At 52.9% G+C, this 22247-nt stretch overlaps 1 protein-coding gene across 1 annotated transcript in view; it reads right to left on the reverse strand.

Moving 5' to 3' along the window:
• The window catches only part of LOC140394754 (F-box and WD repeat domain containing protein 10B-like), a 92419-nt gene that overhangs the window by 22804 nt on the left and 47368 nt on the right, over positions 1-22247 (reverse strand). Inside the window, 10 exon segments of the mRNA XM_072481971.1 lie at positions 3207-3365; positions 6478-6620; positions 15664-15812; positions 15917-15987; positions 18270-18369; positions 18372-18391; positions 18493-18617; positions 18619-18683; positions 18686-18696; positions 20422-20525. Coding sequence (XP_072338072.1) covers positions 3207-3365; positions 6478-6620; positions 15664-15812; positions 15917-15987; positions 18270-18369; positions 18372-18391; positions 18493-18617; positions 18619-18683; positions 18686-18696; positions 20422-20525 — 947 coding nt within the window.

Raw genomic sequence — 22247 nt, forward strand, 5'->3', positions numbered from 1 at the left:
GCTGATACGATGGGCCTAATGGGACAGTCCTGTTTGTGGATTTTGGGAGGACTGTCTACACCTGGAGAGTAGGTTAGTCACTCAGCTCCCAACCTGTCCCCATTAAAACTGGAAGTGGTTGTGTTGGAGGCAGATTGTCAGTCAGATTTCCAGTTTTTAAAATCATAGAATCTCTACAGTGCAGAACGAGTCCATTCGGCTTATTGAGTCTACATCAAACCTCTGAAAGAGCACCCTACCTAGGTCCATTCACGCTATCCCCATAATCCCACCTACCATTTGGACAATAAGGGACAATTTAGCATGGCCAAGCCACCTAACCTTCACATCGTTGGATTGTGAGAGGAATCCGGAAAACATGCAAACTCCACAGTCATCCAAGGTCAAGGTGTCCATGGCGCTGTGAGGCAGCAGTGCTAACCAGTGTGCCACCCGAACTCTTAACCTGCCCTTCCTCACCCATTATAGGTTAAAAATTACCACCTTCACTTTTCTCAGGCTTCTGACTTGTTACAAATGCAAGACATTTTAAAGCAGTTATGTTTTAAATTGTCTTAATTAATTTAAGGTGAAACAAAATGAAGGGCTTTTTTGACAATACTGGAAAACTCACCTTGGTTGACAAGAATAAGAGATCCTGCTCAAAGCTGAGAGGAGTTTGGGACTATAACTTCAAAGCTCCTGAGAGTGAGGCATAACATATAAGGGCAGCATGGTACCAACAGTGGTCAACACTGTTGCTTCACAGCCCCAGGGTCCCAGATTCGATTCCGGCTTGGGTCACTGTCTGTGTGGAGTCTGCATGTTCTCCCTGTGTCTGCGGGAGTTTCCTCCAGGTGCTCCAGTTTCCTCCCACAAGTCCCAAAAGATGTGCTGTTAGGTAATTTGGACATTCTGAATTCTCCCTCTGTATACCCGAAACAGGTGCCGGAATGTGGCGACTAGGGGCTTTTCACAGTAACTTCATTGCAGTGTTAATGTAAGCCTACTTGTGACAATAACGATTATTATTATTAAAGGGTTTTTTGGTTGTTGATCAGTTAATGGGGAAAATGCCTTTTCTGTACATTTATATATTAGGTGCCTACGAAGTAATGTTTATTCGAGATTGATATTAGTTTGTTTCTTACAGTAAAAGTGTTAAAAACATGAAAACATGTGCGATTTTTGGTCACTGGGAGAAACATGGGCAAATCACATTAAATCAGTAGCAAATTCCTTACTTCTGGAGAACTGTGGTATCAGAATTGGTATAGTGAATTCTTTTTTCTAAGTCTTTCCATGACAGCATGGTGGCACGGTGGTTAGCAATGCTGCCTCACAGCACCAGGGACCTGGGTTCAATTCAGGTTTTGGGTGACTGTCTGTGTAGACTTTACACACTTTCTCCCCTTCTTTGCATGGGTTTCGTCTGGGTGCTCTGGTTTCATCCCACAGTCCAAAGATGAGCAGGTTATGTGGATTGGCCATGATAAATTGCCTCTTAGTGTCCAAAGATGTGCAGGTTAGATGGGGTTATGGGGATAGGGAGCAAGAATGGGCCTAGGTAGGGTGCTCTTTCAGAGGGTCAGTACAGACTTAATGTGCCGAATGGCCTCCTTCTGCACTGTAGGAATTCTATGGTTCTAAGTTGCTGAATGACATTTTTCATGATCCTTGGATGTAAATGAGGAGGAATTGTATGTGGAAGTCGTATATGGAAGTGTATACAGTATTTTGTGTTTATTTGTAGTATATATATATATATATATATATAATCAATCGCTGTTTTTAAAGGATAATATTATTTACTGTACAGCTACACTAATTATATGCTTGAATATTCCTATTGTTTGGAAAATTAACACGTAACAAAAAAAAAAATAGAAAATCGCGCAGAGCAAGATATATACATGGCAAAATGATATATTTACACAGCTTTGTTCACTGGCCCTCACCCGTACGTGCCAGTTTCCCCCAACCCTTCATGTTATCTCTTGCTCATCCACCCTCCCAGGCAGTCCCCCCCCTTCCCCCCCCCCCCTCCCAGGACGTCCCCTCCACCCTCCCACCCCCCCCCCCCCCCCCCTCCCAGGACGTCCCCTCCACCCCCCCCACCCCTCCCAGGACGTCCCCTCCACCCCCCCACCCCCTCCCAGGACGTCCCCTCCACCCCCCCCCCTCCCAGGACGTCCCCTCCACACCCCCCCCCCTCCCAGGACGTCCCCTCCACCCCCCCCCCCCTCCCAGGACGTCCCCTCCACCCCCCCCCCCCTCCCAGGACGGCCCTCCACCCCCCCCCCCCCTCCCCCCCAAGGTTGCTGCTGCTGCTGACCGACCTTCCTCGAACGCTCCGCTAGATAGTCTAGGAACGGTTGCCACCTCCTGTAGAACCCCTGCGCAGATCCTCTCAAGGCAAACTTAATCCTCTCCAACTTTATGAACCCAGCCATATCATTTATCCAGGCCTCCAGGCTGGGGGGCTTCGCCTCCTTCCACATTAGCAAGATCCTTCGCTGGGCCTACTAGGGACGCAAAGGCCAGAATGCCGGCCCCTTTCGCCTCCTGCACTCCCGGTTCGTCCACTACTCCAAATATTGCTAGCCCCCCAGCTTGGCTTGACCTGGACTTTCACCACCTGAGATATTGCTCCCGCCACTCCTCTCCAGAACCCCTCCAGTGCCGGGCATGACCAAAACATATGGGCATGGTTCACCGGGCTCCCTGAGCACCTTCCACATCTGTCCTCTACCCCAAAGACCTACTCAACCTCGCCCCCGTCAAGTGCACTCTGTGGACCACCTTAAATTATATCAGGCTGAGCCTACCCTAAATTGTATCAGGCTGAGCCTAAGTGCCACCTTTTTGATGTGATGTTAAACCAAAGTCCGGTCTGCCCTCTCAAATGAGCTTGATGGATCCCATGGGACCATATAGAAGAGATCCTGGTCAGTACTTGTCCCTCAATCAACATGACACTGACATTATCTGGTCTTTATTACATTGCTGACTTGTGGAATCGGTTGTGTGCAAATATCCTGCCATGTTTCCCACTTTACTTGATTTAAGTGCTTTGGCATGTCCTGTGGTCATGAATGGTGCTATATAAAAACTAGTTTTTCTTTAAGGTTTTCTAAGGCGGCTATTTTTAATGATCTGGGAGGCAAGAACAAATAAGAACCCGCAAAGTAATGAGTGCAGTTTCTAACAGTTTACCACATACGTACGTGTTTCCAGTAGGATGTAAGGATAGCACAGGATCACCACGGCCGTTTGCTCTCATTACTCTTAGGCAGCTGCCATTGCATACGTCGAAAATCCGGATCTTTCCATCGCCACATCCACTGATCACACGCAGATAAAGAAATTTCACACACAGCACTTCCCTGGAGAAAAACATCGCTAGAAATTGGATTTGATCATTGACATAAAATTGAGAGTACATCAAAATAAAGTGGATAATTTTAACCCCAAAGGCCAGTAGTTTGAGTTAGATGTTAAAATGCTAACATTTGAAACAGAAATCCAACCACAACTTAACCCTGCCTGTTCGTGAGGGCCAGGCGAGCAACTCCACGCACCCCCCCACCGCTGGAGGTGAGACAGTCATTGGAACACTTTAAGGAGACTGTCCTTCATTTTAACAGTGCTTCTACTTTTAACCAATGTGGTCATGTTTCTATGCCTCAGGAAACCCAACAAGAGATGATGTGAAGAGCCCTTGGTGTTGGGTGGGGTTACTGGGTTATGGGGATAGGGTGGAGGTGTTGACCTTGGGTAGGGTGCTCTTTCCAAGAGCCGGTGCAGACTCGATGGGCCGAATGGCCTCCTTCTGCACTGTAAATTCTATGATAATCCTTCAGATAAGTGGGAAACCGCTTCTACAGCACTGTTTTCTGGAGGTGCAGGGGTACAATCTCTTTCGACCTCCCTAGCTGCTCCGCCATAGAGTCCTTTTGTAAGGGCCCCGAAGAATCCAGCACGAGTTTTAAGGATACAAAATAATAACGTTTATTTACTATAACAATATATACATAACAGTAGCAGTAACTGCCCTTGCTACCTTCTCCTTCCTCCTGGTTCCTGGACTGGCCAGCTATATTTATAGTAGGAGTTCCTCCGCCCCCCTCATTGGGGAAGTTCATACTCCCATAGGATTGTGGGATAGTCATTAGTCCCCAGCCAATCAGCCAATCGTCAGTAGGCAGGTTATAACAAGTCCTCTTGCTGCAGGTGACTGCAGTTAATAATTACAGGACATAAGGACATTTCATACTGAGTTTCCATGCATAAAGCAACCCTCCAAACAAGCGGCCCTTGTAAATATCAGGACTAAAATATTACAACACATTCAGGTCTTCAAAGGGCTTGCTGTATTCACCGCAAAATCTATTTAATGGAAATAATTAGAATTCTTGCGATTGTCATTTTTCTGCACCTGATTTGTCAGTCTTTCTAAGCCCTTCTAAGTTTTTCTAAGATTGGTCTATCAGTGAAATCGATAATATACGAAATAAATCAAAATTGGGTTACAGTTCCAATCTGTGAGGTAAATGTTGAAAGTTCCAAGCTTTTACTTTCGGGGGCGGGGGGGGGGCGGGGGGGGCGGGGGGGGGGCGGGGGGGCGGGACATCTAAATGATAAGATGGGAAGCCACAGAGGACTAGATAAACACAGAACTCTTAATCAGGAAATCGAGAGTTACCCAATCAGCGAAACAGAGAAGGAATGAGAGCATGTGGAATAAGGACAAGAGGAGGAAGACAGCAAGTGAGATCTTATTGAGGGGAGTAAAGAGAAACATCGTTCAGGAGAAGGTAAAGAGAGAGGCTGCACAGTAGGTATATAAGAGGGAGACCTTGGGAGGGTTTTTTTTGGCCCTTCCCACCAGTGCGATCTTCGGGTCCGGCCGAAGACAACTCTCGGTAAGCAAGACATACAGAACGTTGTAGACTTCAACAGGTCGTGAAGGCCAATACAGAGCCATCTCCACCGTCAGAAAACATGGAGGGTTGGGAGGAAAATCCCAGCCCATGTTGCTCATATATAGGAAAGAGAAGGAAGATAATTTTGTCTACCCAATACCCAGCTGTGTGTTGACTGTCATCTCACTGTATGGATGGTGATGGAAAGGGCAAGATTGAGATGGTAACAAGCCAACAATGAAAGGAAGAATGTGAGAGACTTGGGGGGAAAAGGGCTGAGTGAAACAGAAAGATCAGGACAGGGAAGAGAAATAAAACCAGTCACATAGAGACACTTCTGGAAACAAATTGTTTGCGTTATACAACAGCAAATTACTTAGACGTAGGAGTGAGACAGGCAAAGCACTAGGTTATATCTGTTTTCTGTAGCTTATTTTTCCTGGCACAGGCCGATAGCCTGAAACCAGCTGTAGCTTGAAGGGCGACACTCCACATCAGGCACAGCTGACCAGGAGATCAGCCACCAAAAGCAGATTGGAAAGATTTGCTTACTTGTTTGCCCGTGTAACAAACGCATCTTCCTTGGCCATCAAGCCCTCTGGTGGGGGGGGGACTCAAATCCAGGGCTTCAGGATCAGATGCAGGGACACCACCCACTGCCACAAGACGTCCAAAACCAATTCGTACAACATGAGAAATATCTTCAATGTCATTTGTACCTTTCTAATTTATTGTTTCAACCCACCCCAAAGTGTTATTCTCTTTGTTCTCAAGGCGCTCATTTAGGCTGTAATGGGATCCATAGGTTTCTCTGTTAAATGAGTTTTTATTAATGCAAAGTCTTGGAAGGGTGGCACGGTGTTTTAGGGTGGCAGGGCAGCACAATGGTTAGCCCTGCTGCCTCACAGCACCAGGGACTCGGGTTCAATTCCAGTCTTGGGTGACTGACTGTGTGGAGTCTGCACGTTCTCCCCGTATCTGAGTGGGTTTCCTCCGGGTGCTCCGGTTTCCTCCCACAGACCAAAGATATGCAAGTTAGGTGGATTGACCATGCTAAATTGCCCCTTAGTGTCTAGGGATGTGCAGGTTAGGTTATGGGATTAGTATAATCTTTATTAGTGTCACAAGTAGGTTTACATTAACACTGCAATAAAGTTCCTGTGAAAATCCCCTAGTCGCCACACGAATGGTGCCTGTTCGGGTACACAAAGGGAGAATTCAGTATGTCCAATTCACCTCACAAGCACGTCTTTCGGGACTTGTGGGAGGAAACAACAGACACGAAAATGGTTTGTTCATACTACGGAACACACATGCTCTGAAACCAGTGGGTCCATTAAAAACTTTAATCCAAGAAGCAAAACCTCCTGCTGCTATAATTAAAGATGGAAAAAGTTGTCATGTTGTGTTGAAGCTTAAAGAGACAAAAATATAGAAATTAAACCTAATCTATTACACGTGGAGAAAAATTGGCAAGAATGTTTTTCATCCATTTTGACAAAGGTTATTTTTAATGTTCGAGTTTGGAATGATTATGCATCATTGATGCCTTATTTACTATTAAGTTACTTACTGTGGATGGTTGAAAGTCATTAAACATTCACTAAATTTTCCAATCATACTCCAGGCCTTAACACATCTATCTTTGCTTCCACTGATCAAATGCCATTGATCAACAGACAGACATGTGATTGAGCTTATATGACCAATCAGAACCTGAATAATCAAAGAAGGGAATTCATCAATTGAATAGTACAACCACATCAATCCTGCCAAAGTGACACAGAATGAATTTCAACAGTCAATATTATACATCACACAGTAAACAGAGTAGAATGTCTAGACCCCAGCTCGATCATGTCGTAACACTGGTCTCTATTTCAAGATGATCATTTTTACCCTTTTATTCTGAATTGCGTTGCGACTATGGAGGATTTTCTAATTCTAAGCCTAAAGTAAATATGCAAAGCTATCATCTATTATAGAAATAGAAAGGATGAAATACTCAGCAGGTCAGGCACAAACAGTGGAGACAGACACTGAGAGTTCATGGGCAGAATTTAAGCGGCCCCTTGCCGACAAGCTGGAAAGATTGTCAAAATGGGGGGGGGGGGGGGGGGGAGAGAGCGATACATGCTATTCTGCCTGTGGCAGGAAAGCTGGCAGACGTGCCATACACCATGAGCTCAGCTGAGCTATTTGCATGGCCAATTAAGGGCTCTTGCCTCCTCCATGGGCCAACCACTGGTTGAAGAAGGGTCACCTTCCGCTTTTGAGCCAGTGGCAGGACTTTCGCGCCTGTGACAAAATCCAGCCCAACGTTCAGATCGATGACCTTTTACTCTCTCATAACTGATTCATTCTCCAGTACAGTGGGGAGAGATTTTAACTCCCTTTAACGAGCAAAAACTGGTGTTAAAATGTCATTATAACTACCTACTTGCCAGAACGTCTGCTGTGGGTGCTCTGTTCAGTAACACTTGCTGCAGAGGCAGAAGCAGACCATAAAGGCAAGAATTGAAACTATTTTCCACCAATTCCATAAGAATAATGTGGGTCAGTGCCACCAGGCTACAACCTTTCCCACCAGCATTGATCGATTGGCACCCCAACTGGACCTATCACTTTCTTGCTCAGAATATATGATGTGAAGATGCCGGCGTTGGACTGGGGTGAGCACAGTAAGTGGGGTGAGCACAGTAAGAAGTCTTACAACACCGGGTTAAAGTCCAACAGGTTTATTTGGAATCACTAGCTTTTGGAGCGTAGCTCCTTCATCAGGTGAGTATGTTGTTGAGAGAATATGGGCGTCATTCTCCGACCCCCCAGAGGGTCGGAGAATGGCCTTTGGCCGCCGTGAATCCCGCCCCCGCCGGTTGCCGAAGTCTCCGAAGGGAGAAAAGTCGGCGGGGTGTTAATGGCGCCGCTGCCGCGGAGAATGTCACGGGTCTACGCAAGGCAGCCGATTTTCGGCCTGCCGATATTCTCCCTTCCAGATGGGCCGAAGTCCCGTCGACGTGATGACCGTTCACGTCGACGTGAATCAAACCTCCTTTTCATCGGCGTGACCCGGTACTCCAGGCTCACGCCGACCAGCGTGGAGGTGAGTGACGGCCTGGGGGGTTGGCTCTGGGCAGGGAAATGGCGTGGCCGCAGTCTGAATGCGTGAGGAGAGGTGTGTCTCGGGGTTGTGTGTGTGTGTGTGTGCGGCGGGGGGGGAGGTTAGAGTAGGCTGGGCTCCAGGGGAGTGCCGGAGGGGGTCCGTGCCAGGGTGGAGGTTGGGGGGGGTGGGGGGGGGGGGTCCGTGCTGGGGTGGAGGTTGGGAGGGGGGTCCGTGCTGGGGTGGAGTTGGGGGGGGTCCGTGCTGGGTGGAGGTTGTGGGGGTCCGTGCCGTGCCGGGGTGGAGGTTGCGGGGGGGGGGTCCGTGCCGGGGTGGAGGGTTGGGGGGGGTCCGTGCTGGGGTGGAGGTTGGGGGGGGTCCGTGCCGGGGTGGAGGTTGGGGGGGGGGTCCGTGCCGGGGTGGAGGTTGGGGGGGGGGGTCTGTGCTGGGGGTGGAGGTTGGGGGGGGGTCCGTGCCGGGGTGGAGGTTGGGGGCGGGGTCCGTGCTGGGGTGGAGGTTGGGGGGGGGGTCCCGTGCTGGGGTGGAGGTTGGGGGGGGGGGTTCCGTGCCGGGGTGGAGGGTTGGGGGGGGTCCGTGCCGGGGTGGAGGTGGGGGGGGGGTCCGTGCTGGGGGTGGAGGTTGGGGGGGGGGTGTCCGTGCTGGGGTAGAGGTTGGGGGGGGGTCCGTGCCGGGGTGGAGGTTGGGGGGGGCGTTCCGTGCCGTGCCGGGGGTGGAGGTTGGGGGGGGTCCGTGCTGGGTGGAGGTTGGGGGGGGGGGTCCGTGCTGGGGTGGAGGTTGGGGGGGGGGTCCGTGCTGGGGTAGAGGTTGGGGGGGTCCGTGCTGGGGTGGAGGTTGGGGGGGGGGGGGTCCGTGCCGTGCCGGGGTGGAGGTTGGGGGGGGGGGGGGGGGGTCCGTGCTGAGGTGGAGGTTGGGGGGGGTCCGTGCCGAGGAGGGGGATGGGAGGGCAAGTGAGTTGGTCCACCTGGCCAGGTGCCAGCCTCCAACAGTTGGACCCATGCGGTCCATGCCACCTGGCTGGGGGGAGGTGGGGATATGGGCAATGATGACATGTCGTCGTTCCCTCCCCCCCACCAGGCCGTCATGTTTTCAGATCATCCAGCGATGTTGGCCGCCGTGGTGGCAGCCGCTCATGTCTATGTTGCCCTGGATGAGGAGGAGGAGGAGGAGCGTGCCAGAGAGGCGGCGCAGGCTGCCGCAGAGGGGCAGGCGGCAGCCGCCCAGGCTGGAGGGACACCTGACCGACAGGACGAGGAGGGGGAGGAGGACGTCGCGGCCCCACGGCAACGGAGGCACCCGAGGGCGCCCCGTGTGTACCGGCCCCGGCAGTCATACCAGGACCTCACGGACCGGGAATGCAGGTGGAGACTCCGGATGAGCCGGGAAACCGTGGCACACATCTGCCACCTGCTGGCACACCTGTCACCGCGTGGCACTGGCGGGGGACACCCTCTCCCCGTGTCCGTCAAGGTTACGGTGGCCCTGAACTTTTATGCAACGGGGTCATTCCAGGCACCGAGTGGGGACCTGTCCGGCATATCGCAGACATCAGTGCATCGGTGCATCCGGGCAGTGACAGATGCCCTATATGCCATGGCGCACCACTACATCCGCTTCCCCGTGGACCAGGCCAGCCAAGATGCCCGGGCCGTGGGCTTCTCTGCCGTTGCCGGGTTCCCCATGGTCCAGGGCGCGATCGAATGGGATGCACGTCGCCGTGCGGGCACCTGCAGATAACAGGGCCGTGTTCACTAATAGGAAGGGGACCTATTCGATGAACGTACAGGTGGTCTGCGACCACCGCATGATGATCCTGCACGTCTGCGCCCGTCACCCAGGCAGTGTACACGACTCATTCGTGTTGTCGCGGTCATCCATCCCCGGCATGTACGAGGGACGCCATCCCCGGCTGAGGGGCTGGTTGCTGGGCGACAGGGGCTACCCATTGCGATCGTGGCTGATGACGCCTATACGGAGGCCACGCAATGAGGCGGAGAACCGCTACAATGATGCCCATGTAGCGACAAGGGGAGTGATCGAGAGGTGCTTTGGCGTGCTGAAGATGCGTTTCAGGTGCCTGGACCTCTCTGGGGGCGCCCTCCCAGTATCGGTCAGATAGGGTCGGCCGCATCATTGTGGTGTGCTGCGTCCTGCACAACATAGCCCAGCAGAGGGGCGATGTGCCGCAGGCAGAGGAGGGGCGGAGTGGAGGAGCAGCAGGAAGAGGCCCAGTCCTCCCAGATGAGGGGGATGGGGGCAATGGTCAGGGCAGACAGGGTAGACACAGGCGGGTGGCTGTCCACCGTTACCGGCTGGCCCAGCGGGCACGGGACAGACTGATAGACGCCCGCTTCACTGACTAGATGGTGTGGGAATCGGGTAGTATGGCCACAGACCGCACACCATGGCAACAGCCGACCACCCACACCCCCCACCCATCCACCCACCCAGCACCCCTCACCCCCCTCCCCAACCCCACCCACCCCACCCGCATGCACACCATCCCCCCCCACCCCCATTGCCGATCCACCTGCGGCACAACGGGCCGGGCTCACACAGTTGCGGGTGGACGCGTGTCTATCGCAGGCCATGGAGGATGATGACAACCCGCCCTGCGATGAGCTCCTGGCTCTACATCGTTGGACTATGTCTGACCCATGGCCACAGTACCACCATCCACCCGGACCATCCCTGCATGCGGCTGGTGACACTGCAGCGCACGGTCCCGTCCTCTGCCCGGGGGATGTTGATGGCGGCCCAGGGGAAGGGGGCAGACTCACCTGGGGCTGAGGTAAGACCACCCCTCACACACACACTTGCGCTCAACGTACATGACACCCCCGCACACTTTGGACAGAGCACAAAGGCAGCTTCTGTAGGTGTAACATTGACTTTAATAACCAAAGGAGTTCATGCACGTGCCCTAGCCCCTAAAATCTCATCTGTGCCCCTGCACCCGTGCCAACTTACTCAGTGTCTAATTGTTTGGCCTTACGGGCCCTTTGACTATGTCTCCGTGGTTCCCCAGACGGTACAGCAGAACTGGAGGTGGACTCCTGTGATTCCTGCCCTCTGACACTGGATCCCTTTGGCGGCCGTTTCCTGGGGGCGTCCTGGCCTAGATGGGCCAGGCTGCGGCCCAGGCGACTGGGATGGCGAGCTGCCAGCCTGTCCTGCCCGTTGCCCACCCGATGCACCTGGGACGGAAGGGGGGGGAGTCCGAGGTGTCGCGGTAGTACCGGGACCTCCCCTACAGAGGAGCCGGGACGGACCACACCACCTCCTCCTCCTCGGGGTGCCCGATGGCCCCCCACGCCTCTACATGGGTGGGGGATGCGAACGGACTGGCCATCCGACGGCCCCCCCCCCCGACATCTGGCCCTGCCAGTCCTGGAGGCCCGTGCTGGTATCGACAGGGGTCTGCAGGTTTGCAGCCATGGAGCCCAGGGTGTTGGCAAACCCTGTCTGTGACAGTGCGACGCCGGCTCGCACATGGCCACTGGCGCCGATGCCCTCAGCGATGGCCTGCTGAGACTGGGCCATGGCCTGCAGAGACTGGGGCTATGGCGTTAAGCGCCTCTGCCATCTGGCGCTGGCACTGGCTCATGCCTCCCTGTGAGATGGCAGCCATTTCCTGGGCCACAGACGCCGCCTGCACGGAAGGCCCCAGGCCTCGCAAACCGTTCCCAATGTCTGACACCGTCGCACCCATTGCCTCCACCGCGGACGCCACCCGTGCGGTGTCAGCCTGGGTGGCACGCATGACCGGCACCACTCCCAGCTCCTGGACGCGGGTGGACTCCTCCACCTGCGACCGCAGCCGCCGCAAGCCGCCCGTCACCCTCTTCGCTCGTCTCCGGGTCGGTGGTTGCATCGGATCTATGTGTGGGTGTGGTAACTGCAGGATCCCGGGATCCATCTGGGCGGCAGATGTTCGCTTGGGCTGGGCTGCCCTCCGACCGCCCGGTCCCTCTGCTGCTCCTACCTCCACCTGCTGTACCGGGACGGCTGTGTTGTGCGCACTAGTGAGTGTACCAGACGCCTCATCACTAAAGTGCCCAACCGTGGTGAGTGTTTCTGCGATGGTGGAGGGTGTTGGTGACAGCAGTGGCGTTGTGTCGTGCTCTTCGTCCCACTCTGAGTCCATGGCACTTTGGGGTGGGGGGTTCGTCTCCACCCATCCACTCTGACTCACTGTCCGGTATTTCGTCTTCCTGTGTAGTGCTGTCCCGGGTAGGGGTGTCCTGGGTAGTGCTGTCCCGGGTAGGGGTGTCCTGGGTAGTGGTGTCCTGGGTAGTGGTGTCCTGGCTCGGATGTGACGGGGGCCTGTGGCTGCCCCCCCTCATCGCTGGGTGGTCGCTCCCGCACGTGACGGGGGGTGTCGTCTCCCTGTTGCTCCAGGTCTCTCCGTCTCCCCGTGGTGTGCGAGGGGCATCCTTGCGGGCGTCACATGCTGGAGGGTGCGGGTCTCTCCGTCTCCGTGGTCTCCGAGGGGCATCCTGCGGGCGTCGCATGCTGGAGGGTGCGGGTCTCTCCGTCTCCCGTGGTCTCCGAGGGGCATCCTGCGGGCGTCGCATGCTGGAGGGTCCGGGTCTCTCCGTCTCCTGTGGTCCTTCGAGGGGCATCCTGCGGGCGTCGCATGCTGGAGGGTGCGGGTCTCTCCGTCTCCTGTAGTCTCCAAGGGGGCATCCTGCGGGCGTCGCATGCTGGAGGGTGCGGGTCTCTCCGTCTCCTGTGGTCTCCGAGGGGCATCCTGCGGGCGGTCTGCATCTGCGGGGATTGGTGCCTGGACGTTTGGTCCTGCGATACACAAAGAAGCATGCATGGTTAGACATCAGGCAGTGATCAGGTGATACGGGGGAGGGGGATATAGGGGAGGGGGGATATGGGGACGGGCTGTCGGTGGCTCACTCGCTAGTACGCCCCCGACCTCTGCATCAGCAACCTCCTGGTCCTCAGGTCCGCCAGCCAGTTCCAGGGCCCTTTCCTCGTGTACGGTCAGTGGCCTCTCATCAACGGGCCCCTCCTCCAGTCCTCACATGCTCCCTATTGTTGTTGTGCGCGCTTCTCCTGTGGGGGGGGGGGGGGCAGGGGTAAAAGGCAACAGTGTTAGGCAGGTATATGAATGCACGCCATCGGTTGCGCGTGCATTGCAGAGGTTAAGGTTAGGGCTGGATTCACTGGAGGATATGGGGGAGGGGGGGCTATGGGGAAGGGGGGATATGGGGGAGGGGGGATATGGGGGAGGGGGGATATGGGGGATATGGGGGAGGGGGGATATGGGGGAGGGGGATATGGGGGAGGGGGATATGGGGAGGGGGGATATGGGGGAGGGGGGATATAGGGGATATGGGGAGGGGGGAATATGGGGGGAGGGGGGATATGGGGGATATGGGTAGGGGGGGGATATGGGGGAGGGGGGTATATGGGGAGGGGGGGGAGGGGGGATATGGGGAGGGGGATATGGGGGAGGGGGGGATATGGGGGAGGGGGGGTTATGGGTGAGGGGGGGATATGGGGGAGGGGGGATATGGGGAGGGGGGATATGGGGGGGATATGGGGAGAGGGGGGATATGGGGAGGGGGGATATGGGGGAGGGGGGGGATATGGGGGAGGCTCACCCTGCCTGCTCTGACGAGGTCGTTCACCTTCTTGTGGCACTGGGTGCCTGTCCATGGTGTCAGGGCCACAGCGGTGACGGCCTCTGCCACTTCCCTCCACAGACGCCGGCTGTGGCATGGGGCAACTCTGCGGCCGTGCCCGGGATACAGGGCGTCCCTCCTCTGCTCCACCGCGTCCAGGAGCGCCTCCACATCGCGTGACTCGAAACCTCGGGGCTGAGCAACGGCCAGCCATCCAGTCGGGTGTTGCGGTCGGGTGTTCCGGTCGGGTGGGGGGGGAGCAGCGCGGCCTTATGAGCCGTCACGCCGTGCAGCGCGTATGACGCTGCACGGCGTGAACCACTGCGCAAGCGCGGATCCCGTTACGTCGCTGCTAGGCCCATTTCGGGCCGGAGACTATCGACCCATTTTTCCGACGTGACGCAAGTCGGATTTGCGCCGTTTTTTGCGCCGATCGGCGGACTTTCCTCCGATAACGGAGAATTTCGCCCTATATGTTGACTCTGAGCTATGAGCCTGATTGATGCCAGTAACCTACCCCATATATGTTCCCGGGTACTGTTGGAAGGGTCTGTCATTAGCTGCTTAACCGTTAAGCATATATTCAAGTGTCTCTTGCCTGCCGTAGCCACTGTATATGTTACCTGTTATTTACAGATGGACACATTGAAGACCTTGGCCGGGATTCTCCCCTCATTGGCAGGACGGGCCATACTGGCGCCGAGGGAGTGGCGTGAACCACTCCGGCGTCGGGTGCCTGGAAGGTGCGGAATGCTCTGCACCTTCAGGGGCTAGACGCGCCAACCAGCGCCTAAGGGCCTCCGCTGGCCGGCGCGAGTTGGCGCATGCGCGGGAGCGCCAGCGTGTACTGCCGTGATCCCAGCGCATGCGCAGGGGGGTTCTTCTCTGCACCAGCCATGGCCGGACCGTTACTGCCGCCGGCGCGGAGGGCAAGAGTGCCCCCACGGCACAGGCCCGCCCGCGGATCGGTGGGGCCATGATCGAGGGCCAGGCCACCGTCGGGGCACCCCCCGGTCCTCCCCCCCGAGGACTTCGCAGGCCGCCCGCAGAGCCAGGTCCCTCTGGTAAGGACCTGGTGTATTTCATGCCGACGGGACCGGCCGAAAACGGGCAGCAACTCGGCCATCGTGGGCCGGAGAATCACCGGGGGTGGCCGCTGCCAACGGCCTCCGACCGGTGCAACGCGATTCCCGCCCCCGCCGAATAACCCACGCGCGAGAATCCGGCGGGGCGGGATTCACGCCGCCCCTCAGCCGATTCTACGACCGGGCCCGGCGGGGGGGGGGGGGGGGTGGGGGGGGTGGAGAATCCCGGCCCTTATGTGGTTATGTACATTTGAGTGGCACTACAACATTGATATGAGGTCATTCATTCGCAGGAAAGTTAAGCAAAGCAAAGATCTCACCGAGTACGTATTCCGGATAGAGTTTTGGAAAATATCGTACTTAGGGATGGTCAGTTAGATCGGGATGTGCGACGTTTGATAATCCCTATTTTCATTTGGCTAAGGTAGATCAGGATGCGGATAAGTTGATCACATCGCCATAGAATTTACAGTCCAGAAGGAGGCCATTCAGCCCATCGAGTCTGCACTGGCTCTTGGAAAGAGCACCCTACTTAAGCCCGCACCTCTACCCTATCCCCGTAACCCAACCTAACCTTTTGGATACTAAGGGGCAATTTAACGTGGCCAATCCACTTAACCTGCACATCTTTGGACTGCGGGAGGAAACCGGAGCACGGGAGGAAACCGGAGCATGCGGGGTAGAACGTACAAACTCCACACAGTCACCAGAGGCTGGAATTGAACCTGGGGTCCCTGGAGCTGTGAGGGTGCGGCGCTAACCACTGGACCACCTGATCCTTTCCCAGTTCCAGCACAGTCCAGACATTAATTCTTCTTTTCGCTAGAAAGGACAGGACATTGAAGAAGAAGGGGATCTAGGGAATCACGGTCACCAGTATACTTAGTAACGGCACACCATTCTGCACTGAATACCTTGACTAGTGAAGGTGGTTTGATGCTCCAGACATGAACCAGTCCTTTGGCACATCCGCTCACCACATACATCTCAGTGAGAACCACAGACTCAACCGGCTTTTCATGCCTGAAGCTGCAAAGACATTTTCCTTTCTGAATGTCCCACACTAATGGCAAAGCAAAAAGAACACACCACAATGTGAATTAATTATCAATGAGCATAACAAACAAGCATTCATCAGAAAATGCACTGCTCCTAACAGGGTTTCACACGGATTGGGACGTCTATAGACAGCGCCTAGCAAGGGCAAGTGTTTAGTTTGTGTATTATTGATTATACAGCTAATAAAGACAAAAGCGACTCACGTTAAAATGAGCGTGTATTGCATAAATGGATTCAGTGTGAAAGTTGTGAATCATGCATGAATCACAAGTTATGTAATGGATCAAATAGATTCAGGAATGTGGAGGAATGAGAAGGTGGAAATTAAGATATTAGATCAGGGATTATGCACAATAGGGATAACGGAATTGATTTCTCAAAGGTAAACTTTCAGTTTTGCTGGGTTATTTATTCATTAATAATAAGGGAAATATTATAAGAGTGTGAGATTTGCTGTCTCTCGGCCAGCACTATCAGAACCCAGAACAACACAAACAAAATACTGCGGATGTTCTGAAATAAAATCAGAAAGTGCTGGAAAATAATTTCCAGCCCCGCCCGACCGCTGCCGTGATCGTCCAGTGCCGCCAAAGGAAATGTAATCAATGAGGGATAAAGCAAAAATGTTTAATGGAATCACTGCTGGCATTATATTTATAATTCTCCATTTGAGCTGTAAATGGGTTAAACTACATGTACCTCAGTGATTCAGTAATGATCAACGTTTATCATTGAGTCACTGAGTTACGCAAGACATAATGAGAACAAACAGAGAATGCAGGAAAAACCCAACAGGTCTGGCAGCATCCATAGTGAGAGTAAACAGAGTTAATGGATTTGATTCAACTAATTGTGGAAAAATTCCCATTTCAAGCCAGGTTTAGCCGTGTGTTTCCCGGGCTTGCAGTGTTATGCAATGAGGAGATCTGCGCGCTAGAACTCCAGAGTGTAGCGAGAGATCATTTAAAAATGGCGTTCCAAAGCAACGACCCTGCACCCCCCTCCCCCAGCCTGAATGCACTACAGGAGGGCCCCCCGGCCCGGCCCCCACCCCTGCACCCTCCCAACACCCACGCAGGGGCAGTCCTGGCTCAATCACGCACATGCAAAAAATGCCAGGTTGGCACCCTGTCAAAAACGGGACGAGGAAGCAGCCAACCGGATCCATTGAGACAAGGTTGGCACCATTTGTTTGATTATCGAACTACACTACATACCACGTGAGTCGCCTGCCAAAGACTGTGATGGGATGACGACTTTGTTCCAGGCTGAGCCTGTTCTTTCTCAATTTGTTGGGGTAGGTGGAGTCCAAACAGGAGAATCAAAGTAGAAATTATGACACCATGAGGTCTGAGAGAGTGTTTAAGACGGGGAGAAATGGCCGTGTAGGCGTGTAACCTCCGGTATAGCTCTAGTTGGGTCTCTGGAGTCGTATTGGAGAAGATGGAGTCTATCTCCTACAAAATCAAGGTTCAAGGAAAAGTCCTCAAAAAGCACTTAGACCACCTTAGGAGTAGGGAGCCTGCACTTGTCGAAACCACGTCTCCAACCCCAGTCCGTGGATGTCTCTACTGCCCACGGAGGACCCTAGGATCGTCTCCCCGAATAGTCGAAGAAATTGGATCACCCCCGGTGGCTGGTAACGATGACAAACCTGCATCCATGACCTTCAGGGGCTCCTTGAGGAAGCAATGGTCACATGTCCAGCTCCATCTGCCATGGACTCGAGGCTGAGCGCTCAAAGGCAGAAGTGGCCCTCTTTGTCGCGGGAGAGATGAGGACGAAACGGACTGAAGGAGGGAGGGATGTTAAAGCCCCCATGAAGACTAGCGGGAGGGGGGGGGTCGTCGATTGACCTCCCTGTGGAATTTGTGGAGCATGAGTTCCCATATTGACTGGGGCGGAGGCTCGCCCAATAGGGACTTGTCAGCTGGAGTCTAAATACTGTAACCCAGATCTGGGCCGTGTTCCCGATGGTCCTGGACCGAGAAGCTTGTTGTACTCCCGAACTGCGGCTCCTGTTTTTGTTCTGGAAAAAACCTTTGGTTGCTTTGCCTGGCCCTCCGCTGGAGTTATTATACCTGTCAAACCCTCTCAGAATCCTATACGTTCCAAAGAGGTCACCTCTCATTCTTCTAAACTCCAGAGAATGTAGGCCCAACGGACGCAATCTTTCCTCTATCAGAAAATCCTCTCATTCCAAGAATAATCCTGGAGAACATCGGACAAAGTTAATACACTGGGCGGAATTCTTCATTCGAACTCGGGGATAAACAGCTTGATTTTTTTTTGCTCTAACGTGTAGGTCAGGAGACTGTTGGGAATGAGTGCAAAGCTGGTTTAAACCTGTCCGGTGCTTCCACTGAAGTCTATAGAGTGTGCTGTTGATTGGGGTGGAAAACTGAGATTGCACCCAATTCCCGGATAACAAATTCAAATTAGCGTCCACAATGTATCTAACCTTTGGCCTGCAAGGTCCAGTCCCGCTGATGCAAACATATCCTTGTGCTGGTCAAGACAGGTAATGATCCCCATGTGACCACGGTAGGTGTTCACGCATATCCAGTCTTCAGATCCCACCGTCTAAAATTGACCAATTTTGTTTGTTGTAAAATGAGTTATATTTCGTTCTCGCAAGCAAAGTATCTGCTAAGAAACATGCAAGAAAATATTTTAACTCCCACCTGATGCTGAGGTCATAACTTCCACTGAGTAAAAACCCTTTTTCCTCATTGAGAAACAGTGACTTGATGCGTCCGGCATGTCCATGCAGCGTAAGAGAAATTTCTTTGGAACGATTGGAATCCAAAAATTTTAATCCTTCTATCCGATGTCCCCACAGCTATCAGGTGTCCACCACTATAGTCAATTACCTGCTAGGGTCCGTACTGCATAATGGAAGACAAAAATGGTTCGACATCAGCTCTCACTATGTCCTTACAATCCCTACAGTGCAGATGGAGGCCATTCGGTTCATCGAGTCTGTACCGACCCTCTGAAAGAGCACTCTGCTTGGGCCCACTCCCACCACCCCTTCCCCGTAATCCCACCTAACCTGCATATCCCTGGACACTAAGGGGCAATTTGAGCATGGCCAATCCCCCTAACCTGCACATCTTTGGACTGTGGGAGGAAACCGGAGCACCCAGAGAAACTCACGCAGACACGGGAGAGAACGTGCAAACTTCACATAGACAGTTACACAATGCTTGAATTGAACCTGGGTCCCGGGCGGCGTGAGGCAGCAGTGCTAACCACTGTGCCGCCCTTTTATGTTGGTCATTATTTTCTCTTGTCTTGTTTTCCCATGAGAGTCACTCGCCTCAAATAACCCAACTTCACTGCCAGATCGTTAAACTGGCCCGTTGACCTTTTGTTTAAATTCTTGGTCCTGTGTGTGAACTTTCCAGAGAATGTAAATGTAACAAATGTTATCCTTCGACTAAAAGGCAGCCAACCGGATTGCTAAACGGGAGTGGCAAGACCACCGAGGCCCAGTAGGTACGTGCGGCAAACCCGAATCTCTAACACAGGGTGAGTGAAGCACAAGGCAGAAGTAAGTAAAGGAAAGAGAAAGAAAATGATTCAAAGTAAAATTAATAAGACTTCCGAAGGACAACATTGACCCAGAGGATTGATAACAATAAGGATTATAGCTGGAATTTTCTAGATCCCCTGTGGAAGGGATGAGAGGCTGGAAGGCTGGCACAATAGCAAGAGAAGGCCTCGGGGAGGGAGAGGGGTGCGGTGGTAACTTCTTCCCACTGACATGCCATTTTGCCAGTGGCAGGAAAGTTGGCAGATTGGCTGTGAGCTGGGAGGCCAATTGAGCCACTTAAGCCACCAGCTCAGGACCACTTCCCACCTCCACTGACATTTTGCCCACACGGTGAGGACCTATCATGGTGTGTTGAGACGGTTCAGTGAAACCTGGCAGCCTTCCAAGATTGGGGGGGGGGGGGGTTCTCCTTTATGGATACGCCACAGATCACAGAAGAAGTCCCCCCCCCCCCCCCCCCCCCCACACTGAAGAGCAATGTCCACCCCGGCAGCACTGGCACCACTGGTGCAATGCAAACCCCATTTCCTACAGCAGGGCCTACCCGTCGAGCCTTAGTGACCCCCAACCCTCTTCGAGGGCACCATGGAGGAGTCCTCTCCACATCCACAGAATGGCCCCGGTGCAATTGGTGGCACTGCTGAGTTGTCAGCCCACTCATTGGGCCAGCAGGTCATGGGAGGGGGCGGGACAGCTCCCATCCAATTAAGTGACCTTGCTGGGAATGGGCCTCCACAGGGCCTGCTGCAGGCTGATGTGGGAAATGCTCCTACCTTCAGCCTGGCAACAGGACTTCTGCCATTCCAGGAAAATTCAGCCCAGAGCTGGATGTTGGATTTAAATCGCTTCTCCACCCCACCCTCCCCCAAACCCTTCCCAGTACAAACAATATTTAGAGCAATAGTTTTTAAATGTAAACTTACACACCATTGTTTAACTCTTATGACACAAAAGTATTTGTGCTTTATTTTTTACTGCAACTAATGGGACTAAAATTATTAAAAGATTCAGAAATGAAAATAAACTGTTTGTGTTTGGTATAGTTATTACATACTGTTGTTTGATGACTTTTATATTGTAAGGACCACAGTAAACATTTCTCTCCTCCATCTGTATCCTGTTTGTATGAATGCCAGAATATGCTGCTCCTAATCCAATCTAAAATTAAACACATCAGCACATTTAACAATGTATTAAAGTATCAGATTTCACTCAATAGCCTTAGATACAGAAATATCATTGAGGAGAAGCAGCTTACCATTTAACTTACTTAATAGCCTTTTTTGTTATTCATTTACAAGATGTGGGCTTCATTGGCTAGGCCAGGATTTATTGCCCATCATTAGTTGCCCTTAAGGAGGCAGTAGTTAGCTAGCGTCTTGAACCGCTTGCAGTTCCCCAGGTGTAGGCAGACCCACAGTGCTGTTAGGGAGGAGGTGCCAGAATATTGACCCAGCGACAGTGAAGGAATGGCAATATATTTCCAAGTCAGGAAGGTGAATGGCTTGGAGGGGAACCTCCAGGTGGTAGAGTTCCCAGGTATCTGCTGCTCTTGTCCTTCCAGGTGGTAGTGGTCGTGGGTTGGGAAGGTGCTGCCTAAGGAGCCTTGGTGAGTCACTGCAGTGCATCTTGTAGATGGTACACACTCGACTACTGTGCGGTGATGGAGGATGTTTGCGGATCGGGTGCCAATCAAGCGGGGCTGCTTTGTCCTCGATGGTGTCGTGTTTCTTGATGTTGTTGACCTTCACTCATCCAGGCAAGTCAGGAATATTCCATTACACTCCTGACTTGTGCCTTGTAGATTGTGGACAGACTTTTGGGAGTCAGGAGGTGAGCTACTCGCCACAGGATTCCTAGTCTCTGACCTTCTCTTGTAGCCACAGTATTTATATAGCTAGTCCAGTTCAGTTTCTGGTCAATGATCATATTGAATGGTGGAGTAGGCTCGTGAGGCCAAATCGGCGCCGCCTGCGCCTATTGTTTTTCAATGGGAAGGATTTTCCAGCCATTCCCCCCAGCTGGATATTCTAATCCTGCAGAAGAGCCTCCCCCCCCCCCCCCCCCCCCCCCCCCCCCCACCACCCTGCCCACACACACACACACACACAGTGGCTTCCCTGGCAGCGGAGTGGGCAAGCCATGCTGAATGTCATAGAGTTTGGTGGGATTGGGAGAGCCCACGGGTGACCAATGACGAACAACCGCCGCCACCCGAAAGCCCGTCATGGTCCCAGCCGAATATGTTTCACTCTTCGGATTTAATAGGAAGCTATTGCAATAATGTACCACTGGATGGTGACCTAACTACATGGTTTGGAATTACAGACCACCCACGTATCATGAAAGATGAGCTGCTTATTTGCACACTTAAGGATCAGCATTGCTAAATGTATGCCAGCACGTCAGTTTCGACTGACAATCTGCTTGTATTGCTTGGTGTCTTGAAAATAGAGTGTAAATGGCAAAAAACAAAATAATAATAAGCTATTATTAATTTATAAAATAAATTCTTAATCATAATAATGTTTTTTTCCGCTATTGTAACAGTAACCTTGCTACCTGGCTAATAAGGTGAGATTTAAATGTGTCACCATTGTTCCCTCACTTATTCAAATTGACAGTGATGGATAAATTGAGGGAGCAACTGGTGCAGGGTGGGGAGGAACATCGGGTGTCGCTCTATGTTCTCGGGTATAAGCTCAATATGGGAAGAGCGAGTTGTTCGTTGTTCACCCAGGGGACCAGGAGAGGAGGATTGGTGAGCTCCCACTTAAAAAGGGCGGAGAGGAGTTTTAGGTATTTGGGGGTGCAGGTGGCTAGGAGTTGGGGGGCCCTGCATACGTTTAAGTGGAGTGGAGCAAATGGAGGAGGAGTTTA

The sequence above is a fragment of the Scyliorhinus torazame genome, chromosome 18, assembly GCF_047496885.1.
Source record: "Scyliorhinus torazame isolate Kashiwa2021f chromosome 18, sScyTor2.1, whole genome shotgun sequence".
NCBI lineage: Eukaryota > Metazoa > Chordata > Chondrichthyes > Carcharhiniformes > Scyliorhinidae > Scyliorhinus > Scyliorhinus torazame.